A 13,294-nucleotide genomic window follows, 5' to 3' on the forward strand; every position below is an offset into this window, starting at 1 on the left:
TTTGAGACAGGAGGTGGATTTTTGTGACGTGTGATTGTTTGTGGTGTCGTCGCGCCAGCATGGAGCGCACCGTCGAGCAACGCTACACTGCGAAGTTTTGCGTTAAACTCGGGAAATCCGCGTCAGAGACCCTTTAACTCATTGTATAGGCTTATGGGAATGATGCCTTGAACAGCACAAGAGTTTTTGAGTGGCATAAAATGTTTAAGGAAGGCCGGGAGCCTGCGCGGAAAGTGTGCGCGAAGCTGGTGCCGAAAGTCTTGAGCGAGGAACAAAAACTGTCGCGGGTGGAAATTTCGCAAGAAATTTTGAACAGCGTCCAGGAAGATGAAGATTTTCTCGACAACGTTATTACCTCAAAGGATAGCTCAAAAGGAGCTCAAACGATATCGGTTCAACTCCATCGAGGCGGTTCAAGCGGCGACGACAAAGGCTCTCAACAGTATTCAGGAAAGCGACTTCCAGCGGGCTTTTGACGAGTGGCAGACGCGCCGAACTAAGTATATCGATGCAGGAGGAATATATTTTGAAGATTATTAAGTAATTGTACTGATAACTGCAATAAATTTGATTTTAGGAACAAGTCCCGATGCTTATTGCACGGGCCCTGTATTCATTGAGCCAATGACTTATTCATTCAATCAGTTTGTTGATCTTATTTAATTTCATGCAAGTAAAACATCCTGTTTTTAAATACTAAGAATAGTATCTACGTGAATTTGACCATTAATTTTGGGGAATTTACCTTCCGGTCTTATTTCCATCCAGCCGATAGAAAATTTCAAGGCATGAATTTTTAGAGACAGGAACGGAATAATATTAAAAGCATAAAATACACTTCCAAGAAATTCAAGGACTTGTAAAATTTAAACTGCAACGGGGATAGGGACACTCAAGTCAAATCGTGGGCATGACTTACCATATTCGTTCAAACAAGAAGTTAGACTGTTTATGTCACTGAATGAAAATACGATCACTGGGCCTCATAATATGTCACTTATGCTAGTAAACTTCAAGTGCTAGTAAATGACTGTTTGACAGTAATTTGGAATTATATTTTTTTGGTTGAGTGGGAAGATAGTATAAATGTATTGATTATTTTAACCTGGCAATTCACGTGTTTCGAGGACAAATGAACACAACAGTCCTCAAGAAAGGAAATATTTCTGAAAAAAATATCATGGTGACATTCACGTATCCACATTACGTGACTGAAAGGAGTCATCTGAACAGGTGGACTGAATAAATACGTGTCGATTCGATGTATTTATCGATAGCAAATGGTGATGTTCGAGGCAACAAAAAATAGAGAGAACAAGTATCTCTATCTCTGCTCGAATAAAATTAGTGTTTTAAAGGCACGGTGCATTATAATTTTAAGGAGTGTAGGTAAGTGCCTTTTCCCTCTTGACCTCCTGCCCCATATACGTGACCGGGAACAATTGCGGCAATACCATGGCTCAATTCATTAAATTAACATTTTAAAGCCATCGCGCCGAGTGAAAATTTCACATCTTCTTCAGTCATGAACTGTCGAGTTCAAGACTTCTTAAAAGCTTAGAATAAACCCGAAACATCCGGAATAAGTGAAGATAACAGATCTCACATTCTCTTCTGATGTGTTGGAAGTTTGTTCTGCATCTGTCTACCCCATTTGATATTCTAAAGTGGCAACGGGCGGCCACCCTATCGCCTTCGAAACCTTGAACGAACCTGCTGGAAATCAGCGGACGTCGCTGGTAGCAATGTTTCATCTCTTTCCAAATGAGCCTTTGCGAAGGGGCGCTTTGTTGCGAAAAGTAAAGTTCGAGAAATGGGTGGTGTCCCACCTCTGACTCACGCGGTTTTCCCGGCTGCGAGACACACCACTACCGCAATATCACCTTCAGACCAAGAGGTTGCAAGAACGTGAAATATTTGAACTTCTTCCATTTCCCATTCCCTTTTAGAGGTCAGACAGGAAACATGAATGTAATGACAATATAAATAAAGAATATAATGACATTAATCATTTCCAAGGTGCAAACATTTTTTACCTTTTATATTTTACGTGATCCTTAGTGAAAATTTTCACGCAAGTCTCGTAGAGGGAGAGAGAGGCCGTACGAAAAAGACGAAGTAGACGAGACGCCAGATAAAATAATATAGATAGATTCCAGCACTGTCCGGTCCAAATACCCGTTCTTCCCTGACACGATACACAATTATAACAAAATCAGAATCAATGACTCCTACTTCCTAAATTGAAAAAGCAAAATTTAAATCTTTACTGAAACATACCCAGTACTACATGATGTACATAAGCATATTCGTATGTGAATGTGCATGTGTTTATGTATACGAAATATATATACATATATAAATTTATATATATATATATATATATATATATATATATATATATACGAGGGTCATCCGGAAAGTAGTACCCGTTCGTGCCGCATGAAGTGCTGACGACGCGAGTAGCCGCTGGACGAGGTCAGATAGCTTCAGTGGCTTGTCTGCCTTCTCTGAGCCAAGTTGCGTGACGCTAGCATTGCCTGTGTTGTTTCTGTGATTGTTTACAATGTTTAAAAAAATTGAGAACGCCGCCAGTTGTGAAGTGAGGGCAGTGATTAAATTCCTCAATGCAAGAAACGTTCGCCCATGTGATATTCATCGCCAATTAAAGGAGGTGTATGGAGACAATGTAATGGACGAGTCGTCTGTTCGGCGGTGGTGTCGCAACTTCAACATGGGGAGGGGGAACACACACGACGATGAGCGTTCGGGGAGACCGTCTGTCATTACAGACCAACTGGTGAGCTCAGTTGACGAATTCGTGAGGAACGATCGGCGCGTCACAATTGATGACATCTGTGAGCATTTTCCCAATGTTTCTCGAACAATTGTTCATGAAATTGTTAAACACCATCTGCATTATGCAAAAATTTGTGCAAGATGGGTCCCTCGCGTATCTCAATGAGCTGGCGGCGAAGGACTATGCAGCAGGAATACAGAAACTTGTCACACGTTATGACAAATGCCTTAATTTGCTTGGAGATTATGTTGAGAAGTAGTTTAAAGTATCCTCTTTCAAATAAAATTTTTTATGTTTGTTAATATTTACTTTTGTGTCTTTATTTCACGAACGGGTACTACTTTCCGGATGACCCTCGTATATATATATACGCAGCGTCTGTTCCTCAGTGAGGCGGCTGCAATGGCGTCTGACCCCAGTGGGGCGGCCAGTAAGTGATGGTGTCACGTTAAAAACACTATTGAGGAAGGCAACGGGAAACCACCTCAATTATCATTCCCAAGAACAATGTGATGGACAATAGAGATATTTTGAGTCCTGGCAACCACGGGGCTCGGCCCAATCGGCCGTGTGTCGTGCCCGGCAGCGGGGGAGGCAAGGCTTCCGCGGTCGTCATCCCACGAAACCCTTGCAAGGGAAAACCAGCAGCAGCAGGACAGAAGACGCAGGAGAAGAAGACCAAATTAGTTAGAATAGGAACGTGGAATGTTAGGACAATGATGAGGACGGGGAAATTGGAGAATGTTAAGCGAGAGATGGAAAGGGGAAATATAGATATTTTAGGTCTATGCGAGGTGAGATGGAAAGATAGCGGGGATTACTGGAGTGATAAGTATAGAATAATATACAGCGGTGGGGACGAGAGCCAACGAGGGGTCGCCATAGTATTAAATGAAGAGGTAGGAAGAAGCGTAGTCAACATAGAGCAGGTAACGGATAGAATACTACTAGTGGAGATAAAAGCAGAACCGACGAACTTAGTTATTATCCAGGTATACATGCCACCGAGCAACCATAAGGAAGAAGAGGTCGATAGGATATACGATCAGTTAGAGGACATGATTGCATGTGTTCCTGCAGGGAAACATTTGATAGTGATGGGGGATGGGAATGCGACAGTAGGCGAAGGAAGAGATGGTGATGAGGTGGGGGACTACGGTTTAGGCACGAGGAATGACCGCGGGGAGAAAGCAGTTGAGTTCTGCAGGAGACAGGGGTTAGTTATCACCAACACTTGGTTCAGACACCACAAAAGACGCAGGTATACATGGAAAATGCCAGGTGACTCGGGAAGATATCAGCTAGATTATATCCTGGTTAGACACAGGTTTAGGAACAGTGTGATAAATTCCCACAGCTTCCCGGGAGCGGATGCGGACTCAGACCACAATTTAGTTGTTATGAAATGTTGCGTACGTTTTAAAAAGATAAGGCAGGGGCGGCGAGTTAGAAAATGGAATGTAGAAGCATTAAATGGGTTGAAAAGAAAGGAATACAAACAGGCGGTAGAGAAAATCATGGAGGACGGTAAAGAGCTAAGTACTATTGAAGAAAAATGGGAATGTATCAAAAAAGGGTTGTCTAAAGCGGCAAAAGACACTATTGGAACCGTTAACGCTAAAAGGACTCGTAAACCATGGATCACGGATGAGATGATTACAAAAATGGATGAGCGGCGAAAATGGAAGAATATAAATACAGAATTAGGCAAAATGAAGTACAAAGAATTGAACAATAAATTGAGGCGGGCAACAAATAAAGCAAAGGAAGCATGGTGGAAGACGCAGTGCGAGAATATGGAAAGTCTGCAGAGGAAGGGGGAAATCGGTGCGCTTTACAGCATAGTTAAATCTTTATCGGGAAGTAAGAAAGGGAGATCAACGATAGCAGTTAGAGATAAGGCCGGTAAGGTAATAGTTGACGCAGGAAAGATCCAAGAGAGATGGAAGGAATATGTAGAAGACCTGTATAGTAAAGAGCTTAGACCAACAAAGTTAGACATTGAAAAGGAACATGACGTAGAGGAAGATAGCTTAGGTCCAGGCATACTAGACAATGAGATAGAAAGGGCATTAAGGGAGATGAAACTAAATAAGGCCGTGGGGGTAGATAACATTCCCGTGGAACTTTTGAAATGCTTGGGAAAATGTGGGAGGAAGAGGCTATATGGGCTGATCCGTAGTATTTATGAGGAGGGAATCTGGCCGGAAGACTTTGTGAGATCAGTTTTAGTTCCTATTCCGAAAAAGGTAAAGGCCACGTCATGTGAGGACTATAGGACAATTAGTTTGATATCCCACGCAGCTAAGGTTGTTCTCAGGATCATAAACAAAAGGATAGAGAGTAGGGCAAATGATTACTTAGGGGATGATCAGTTTGGGTTTAGGAAGGGGAGAGGTACGCGTGATGCCATTGCAGTAATGAGATTATTAATCGAGAGGAATATAGAACACAACCAGGAGGTATTTGCCTGTTTCGTAGATTTCGAAAAAGCGTTTGATAGAGTAAATTGGGAAAAACTAATGAGTATATTGCAGAAAATAGGAATAGATTGGAGGGAAAGGAGGCTAATCCGCAATCTGTACATGTCTCAGACTGCCCAGGTGAGGGTGGGAAACGGGGAGTCAGGATGGGCAGTGTTAGGAAGGGGTGTAAGGCAGGGTTGCCCATTATCACCGTTGCTGTTCAACCTGTACGCAGAAGAAATGATCAAAGAGGCATGGGAAGAACTCGAGGTAGGAATGAAAGTGGGCGGGGAAGTCGTAAAATCAGTTAGGTTTGCTGATGACCAAGCTTTAGTTTGTCAGTCAGCCAAGGGGCTGCAAGCATTGCTTAGTGAATTGGAAATTCAGTGCGACAGGTATGGGATGAGAATCAATATTAATAAAACAAAGGTTATGCGATTTTCTAGAAAGAAAAAGGCCAAGCTTAACATTAAAATAGGAGGGCAAAAGCTAGAGCAGGTAGAACAGTTTACGTATCTCGGTAGTGTTTTGGACCAACACGGTCAAAGTAGTAGGGACGTAAGGAGAAGAATTGCGCTAGGCAAAGAGGCTTTCACAAGGAGGAGGGAGTTGATGACAGGGACTTTGAGTAAGGATGTTAAGAAAAGACTCGTAAAAACTTTGATATGGAGCGTAGCTATGTACGGAGCGGAAACGTGGTCATTGAAGCAGGAGGATAGACGTAGATTGGAGGCTTTTGAAATGTGGGTGTGGAGAAGAATGGAGAAGGTGAAATGGACAGAGAAGAAAGCAAATGAGGAAGTACTTGGTATGGTGGGCGAAGAGAGGGGTTTGTTGGGAGCAATCCTATGGAGGCAGGAAAAGTGGATGAAGGGGGTGTTGACCGGCAGTGGGATGTTGAAGACTGTGATAGAGGGTAGAATGTTGGGCAAAAGAGGAAAGGGAAGGAACAGGATAGGGTTGTTGGACGGGATGAAGGGAGGAAGGAAGTACTCAGAGATGAAGAGGGACCTGATATAGAGTAGGATGATTGATTTTGTGTTTTGTTAGGAGTAATAAAATATTTGTTTGGTAGTTGTGTCAGTCCAAAAACCTACCTTAACCGGTAGATTACTTAAAAAAAAAAAAAAATATATATATATATATCACACAATAGGCTGCTAACCTGATACCTCCCGCCACACGCCCTTGCGGCGGCTTGTGGGTGTAGATGTAGAGAAAGGAGTACTTTTCCTCATAATTTTACAATGCAGCAGGGTGTCAATTTATATTCTGAATTCCCATTCCCGAACTATTCCCAATATCAAAGTGGGCAAGGCTCGTTTTTTCCTGGTGTTTCTTCTCAGTGTTCGGAATCTTATTAGGTCTATTTTTGTGAATCAATTTGTCAACGCTTCGAGTGCCACTGATATCACCGAAGTCGGTACTGCTATAGTTCCGGTTTTTGCCGGGGCCCACACGAGCGATGGCCTTCGCCAACACGACCTGATATCACAACTAAAAAGTATAGTCTTCTTATCGGGAATTTCTAATTTCCCATATCATATTCCCGATTTGAACATCAAATTTGCCTTCATCAAAAAAATTCTCTTCTCCCTATTTTTATCGATTTTTTTAAGGACTAGGTAATTCCCGACTTTTTCTTGTTTTCCTGAATTCCCCGACAAGTGGCCACCCTGCATTTAAAAGATTTATTTTCAAGACTTCTTGCCTGCACATCCCCTCCAATTATTTCCTCCTTTTGTGAAGCTTACCAAATATGATTGTTTTATTTTAATTTTACCAGAGAATAATCAAAATCTCCCGCTAGTAAGTTAGTTTACAGTTTCCGGTTCACCAGAATAAAAACCCCTGTGGAGGAAAAATTGTTTCACATTGCAATGAACTACAATTGTATATTAAATCATCAATTTGTGGAGGAAAAAATGCAATTCTACAAGGTAAAAGTGATATAGGGAATAAGAGGTCAACATTTCTAATTATTACCGTTATTTCTGCATTTAACCAATCAGTAATGAGCGGAGAGGAGAAGAAGACAGGAGCGGTTACAATATTTGTGAGTTTCTTACAGTGCTTAATACCACAGAAAGAGGAGTATTCATATACTTTACAGGATTGACTAATTCCTTGGCATTCATTTCATTACATGCATGAGAGAAAAGGTTAGAATAATTAAAGGCTCACGACGCCTAGCAACCGGGGAGGGGGGAAGTGAGGGGAGGAAAAAAATTCGCTTTCCATCACGCACAGGCCAACCTCTTTAACTAATTACATCCACGCCCGGATAACGTGGGCTCACTCCTAAACGACCAGCCTTCCGTGGTCTTTGCTTGGGGACGCGTTCCTCATTCCCTGATGACGCCTTCCTTCACGATCCTCCCCCTACCCACGACCCCTGCGCGCGGCATAATGCGAAGCGTCACTTCCCTTCGCCCCTTACGCTCCCCTTCCAAACCCACTTTCACGGAAAACGTGAGGGCGGGACAAAGGAAAAACAATATCCGGGATTTCGGGACGACACGTTGAGAAATCGCTCACAGTCACTCTCAGTCCCGAAAACAATAGACGGAACGGTCATCAATACGATCGAATCGTGTTCCATTCGACGTCTAGCCAAGCCAACGGGTCCCCGCGTCGAGGTTCTTCATTCCTCCGCGTACTTTTACTTTCCGCTTGATCATTCGCCGAAGGCGTCGTCCCCCCCTTCTTCTGCTTTCCATGCCCGCTCGACCGTTGTGTTTATGCGTGTACCAGGCCTTTTTAAGTCAACTGCTTTTATCAGTCGGATGGTATCTTCGCGCTCTCTCCGCCAAATCGTGATTAGATCGGGAGCACCACGCTCTCATTCCCCGCACCACAGCGTTCTCTAGCCCTGGTTTGGGTGAAGTTTAAAGTTTAGCACTGCTGCTTGAGGGGATCCTGTTTCATAACGACGAAATGAGGACGTAAATGAAATAATTCTACAGAAATTTATTTACACAGCTGGTATTCAAATGGGGCGTTCATTTGGTAAAGCGCTGGGTTACTGACCAGAGCGCCCAGGTTCGATTCCGAGGGACACCTTTACTCACTCCCATCTTCAGCCAAGCTGGGTGATTTTTCTAGTACCAGAACTTCATGGGAAACTACATGTGGCACAGAAAAAGGAAGTGGCCCCCAAACCCTGCTGGGTGAATTTCACACGCATCACAGGGACTACATTGGTGGGAAATGAGCTCTTCCCTAACCTATTAAAAAACTCCGGGTTTTTTCTGAATTATTTTGATAGGCATTTACATAGATGCTAACACGTTATCGTCGAGCGCGCTAGTGATTTCTAAAAACCTTCTTTTATAGCATGAAACGAATTAATTCCCGCGTAATAGAGATCATACCCCCTTTTACGTGTAACTCATATCAATGATCAATATGGGTAAATATAACATACATGAAGGCGTAAGAATTTAAAAAATGATTACATTACAAAAATATGCGCTCAAACTATGCACAAGGAAAGCGTAAACATCCATATTCTAGATGAGAGAACAAATCCATTCTCTGTCTTTAATTTTGTAGAAGTATTGATTGATTCCGTAATTCCATCTTTATTCACCTATTACTTCCCACATTCAGCCCCATTATTTTATACCCTCCCTTGTGCTTCACAGTACCAATAACCCCTTTTGAAATATAGGACCTTTTGAAATTATCATCACATCAGATGTCAATTTTTCAATCTCAACATGGACCGGAAAATATAAACTTAGTCCGTGGAAAATGTTTTTAAATCCATCATTATTATTCTAATATCCAATCTGATACCAAATACACTTTTTACCATTTCCTTTGAACATCTTAGAAAATTCTATAGCCCACTAAATCTTAATTAATTCTACTAAAACTATAATAAAAAATTCATTCACAAAAAATTGAAAGATTTTATGGGGAGACAATAGTAATATTAAAATCTCTTCGTGGATCTGGAGTTAATAATAATTGATATGGCCGAAGATTCCGGTTTACCTTATGAGTAAATTTAAATTCTAAAGGTTAAAAGAGAGTAGGAGAGGAGAGTGAAGAGGACCAAAGTTAGGGGATCCTGAATGCAGTATGCCCTGGGCAGTTATTATCATCCCTGTCTTGATACCACCCAGGCCCTCCACATGCCCTTTCCTGACTTTGCTCATTCACTCATTATGAAAAAGTTCCATTAAAATTCGTAATTTATGTAGTTAACGAGAAAACTTTGTACCGCAGGTTTCGTTGGGCACAGGATGTATAATTATTCTATCGCTAAAATCACCTAAAGTATTATGCATGTGATGAGAGTTAAATAGAGATCTGTGAAAATTTGATTATAACATTGATGGATGGGTATCGTTCGCTCGACCATTTTAATATTCATTGTGTAGAAACTCGTCAGCAAGGGATCGGGTCTCTGGATCGTTCAGCGTGCATGCAAATACACATTTCAATGAAGGGAAAGTGGAAAGGATGAACTGAAATTTCCCCTCTGCCCCATATAAATCCTCTGTTCCTCATTTGCTTGTACACTACTTGAAAAAAAATCCGAGCAAAAGGAAAATTACTATTTCAACACAAATATTTCATTTTGGAGATTTCTCTGCACGCCACTTTTGTCTTCATTTTCTTGAGCATAAATTCCACTTTCAGAGCATCCTCATTATTTTATGCGTGAAACATAAAAACAAAACAATTTTTTACCCAAAATCTGGTTTTCGTGAATCTCATTCGAAATTGTGCTCACGATCAAGTTGTTTTATAATTATAAAAGCAATATAACGGCCGAGGTTGATTTTCGATGGACTCAGAAACTAGTATTAAGCACTGATACACTCCAAAGCGCCTAACATTACTCCAAATTCACTAACATCCTGCGATACAATAACCCATTCTTTAACTCCACTCACTTTCTACCTCTCTTTGTACCGTCCATAATGCTATTTTACTCCCTCTGCCTATTCACCAAACATTTTCCCTCTTTCACAGTTTTTAACGTTCAATTTCCACACAGTATACCCTTTAACCACTTTTCCTTCACTACCTTAACTTCTCTCTTCCCCTTCCACGATTAACACTTCGTTTTTTTCCTGTTTTTCCATTCAAGTTTTTCATTATTCTCAACAAACACATCTCAAGAGCTACAATATGCTCTTGTCTCCAGTCAGGGCGACCAGGTTTCGGAAAAAGACAAAAAATTCTCCATATGAAAGTTTTTATTATTCTAAGTTACTTTAAACTGATGCAAAACTTGGGACATCAATTTTACTTTTTTTCAACTATAATCAGGTATTATATATTCATATTCAGAATTATACGAAAGAGAAAGTAACATTGATGACCAAATAACAGCACCTTTCCACTAGCTAAAATCCTCAGGTCTTACGTTTTATTTTTTTAAATATTTAATGCTTAAAGAGTGGATACGTGCTACTAATGGGTCATTAAAATGTTCAAATTCCGCCATGTCATGCCTGAAACTACGCAGTTGAAGTAAAAATCATGTCAAGTACATGATGGACATAGCACCTTTCAGCATAAACAGTGGATTTGTCAAAACCAAAATAAGTAGAATACATCCGCATACGGTAAAGTACGCTTCCTGAAAAGCGTACACGGGAGCTTCATTCGGGCACCTCGTCATGGTCTCTTTGACGTTATCCAGCGCACCAAAATGATTCTTTGTCTAGCTCCTTTTCATTCTTGGGGACAAAAAGAAGTCCGTCTGGGCCACATCGGGACTGCAGGGCGGCTTGATCATCGTTGTCGTATTGTGGCCAGATACTCGGTCACGAGGAAGGTGGTGTGGGACGGCGCGTTGTCTTGGTGCAGCCTCCAGTTGGCAATGATCTCTTTCCTGACGTCGTGCGCCCTTTTTCGCGGCCTTTCGAGGACTTCCGCGTAAAACTTATTGTTCACTGACTATACCTGAGCCACTATTCTTTTGTGGATAACACCTTTTGAGTCAAAAAAGACGACGAGAAAAGTCTATTTATTTTTTGGGACAGACCCTCTAATTTACACAGAAAATCTGAAGATCCACGACACAGAAATTCCAGATTTAGTAGTTATTCACGGAATTACTTCAAAAATGTCGATAAAGCGTCGCTCAGATTTCAGCAGTGATAATTATTTAATGTAGATCGGCTTGGTCAAACTCGGAATTGGTGCTTGTTTCCCAAGCCTTCGGGTTCAAATTTGTCATTTTATATTCCCAGCGTTATTGCGTCGTATTTAACTTAAATTATTCCTGACCTGCATACCTCTAACTGACCCATTATCCATTATTCACTAAAAAATGCATTGCATACTGTATTTACAGTGCTTATTGCTCAAGTGCAAAACCACAAATAGAAATGTCTGGCTCCCAAAAAAATACGTCGTCACTTTCGATTGTGGAAACAATGCATTCACCTTTAATATTCAATTAGCTTTCTACATGGCGTTAGGAACTTTGACCCGCATCGCGTGTAACAGGCAGACAAAAGAACGCAGACGAGTACACTTGAATCCTATAAAAAGTTCACTATTATGTAATTATTGGGATCCTTGGGAAAAGGAGGACAAGTGGTATGCAATAGGCGGGGAGGTGAATGTGGCAACTGAGGTCCCTCAAGTCACTTCGTGAAAGAGGGAGAAATATCTCACAGAGCGCGAAAGTCTATCAATGTTATCGGCCGCATTCCGGAGCGTAGACTTCTTGTCCGGTGGGTGTGCTCCGGGAGTGATTGGAGCTTTCAAATCGTCGGCTCATCCGAATGTAACGTTCCGGCACAGGTGCGCCACCCACGGAGACATTACCAAGTAGCTCGCAATATTGGATCCAGCCCACCACTTTCCTTCTCTACCCCTTGAAACTCTCCCCTCTCCAACCTCACCCCACACCTCACCCCCTCTCCGCACCACACCGCCAGCTTTCCACACACACTCGAACACTCCCCGAGGACTTCCACAGCAGTCGCCGTATTCTTCGCCAGTCTCAACCGAGTCCCCATCAGCGGATGACCCACATTTCCGCCGGGGCGAACGAAAGTTCTTCTCGCGCCCGTTATCCCGATATCCCCTCTTTTCCCTTTCAATCGGAAAACGCTTGCGTGGTCATCTCAAGGCGACGTCCCCGCCCGGAGTACACCCCTCCGGACTAACTTGCCGTGAGTGTGTTTGTGTGTGTGTGATCGATGGGTCGCAGGCATGAGGCCCGAGAGTTTCCCCTCGACGCCTCCTTTCCCTAGCGTCCGGCCGGTCGGAGTTACCGGGGACCCCCTCGGAAGGCGCCTCTCCCGCGCCGTCGTCTCGTCCGTCGCCGTCAACAGCTGGTTGACCCCTTCCGCCGGCAGTTCTCAGCGGCCGCAGGTGAGCGCACGCGCCGCGTAGTTTTGCTCAGTTTTCTTCTTCATCTTGAGAGACGGAAGTAAATGTCCGAGGGAGTCCGGAAGGCGGGCGGGGACTTCAACGAGCGAAATGCGAGAGAAACTTCGGAAAAGGTTTCTGGAGGATATACGCGCCCGAGACCGAATAGCACGAAACTCGCTACCATTTGTCTGATCGATGAAGTCCCATGAAAACTCTCCACTCGCTTCCACCCGCAGCCAATCCAGTACGACACTGTATTTCTATTCCTTGGCATAATCCTCCCAAACTGACAGATCATAAGTTTTCCATGTGAATGTTTTTGCGAACCACGCATATTAAATTTCCTGAACATATCTACGAAGGCAATAAACACAAATGGTTTTTGAGGGCAGATCACTGGATTAGAAATTTCCCTCCAATTCTGAAATCTTCGAGCCTGATTAAAATACGATATATTTCCACTACAAATTAAAATTCGTCTCTCACTCCCGACGTTCTGAGTTTCAGACTAACTATATTGGTTGAACAGCTACTTTTTTCTGAGAAACTTCTGCCACAGTTATTGCACAAATTGCCCTCTCCGTCATCTTAACTCGCCAAACCTTTTACTGGTACCCTTACTCACCATCCCATTTGCCAGTATCCAATCATCAACAGAAACCTTCGGGGGGCAACA

At 42.5% G+C, this 13,294-nt stretch overlaps 1 protein-coding gene across 2 annotated transcripts in view; it reads left to right on the plus strand.

The window, feature by feature from the left end:
• Positions 1 to 11,943: 11,943 nt before the first annotated feature.
• The window catches only part of LOC139698078 (uncharacterized), a 40,468-nt gene continuing 39,117 nt past the window's right edge, over positions 11,944 to 13,294 (plus strand). The window contains exon 1 of one of the 2 annotated variants that reach the window (XM_071596968.1): positions 11,944 to 12,618. In XM_071596968.1, coding sequence (XP_071453069.1) covers positions 12,457 to 12,618 — 162 coding nt within the window. In that variant the 5' untranslated portion in view covers positions 11,944 to 12,456. The remainder of the gene's footprint in view (positions 12,619 to 13,294) is intronic. The other variant, XM_071596967.1, reaches the window with a different exon arrangement.

The sequence above is a fragment of the Hetaerina americana genome, unplaced genomic scaffold (genome assembly GCF_022747635.1).
Source record: "Hetaerina americana unplaced genomic scaffold, ioHetAmer1.1.p SCAF_8, whole genome shotgun sequence".
NCBI lineage: Eukaryota > Metazoa > Arthropoda > Insecta > Odonata > Calopterygidae > Hetaerina > Hetaerina americana.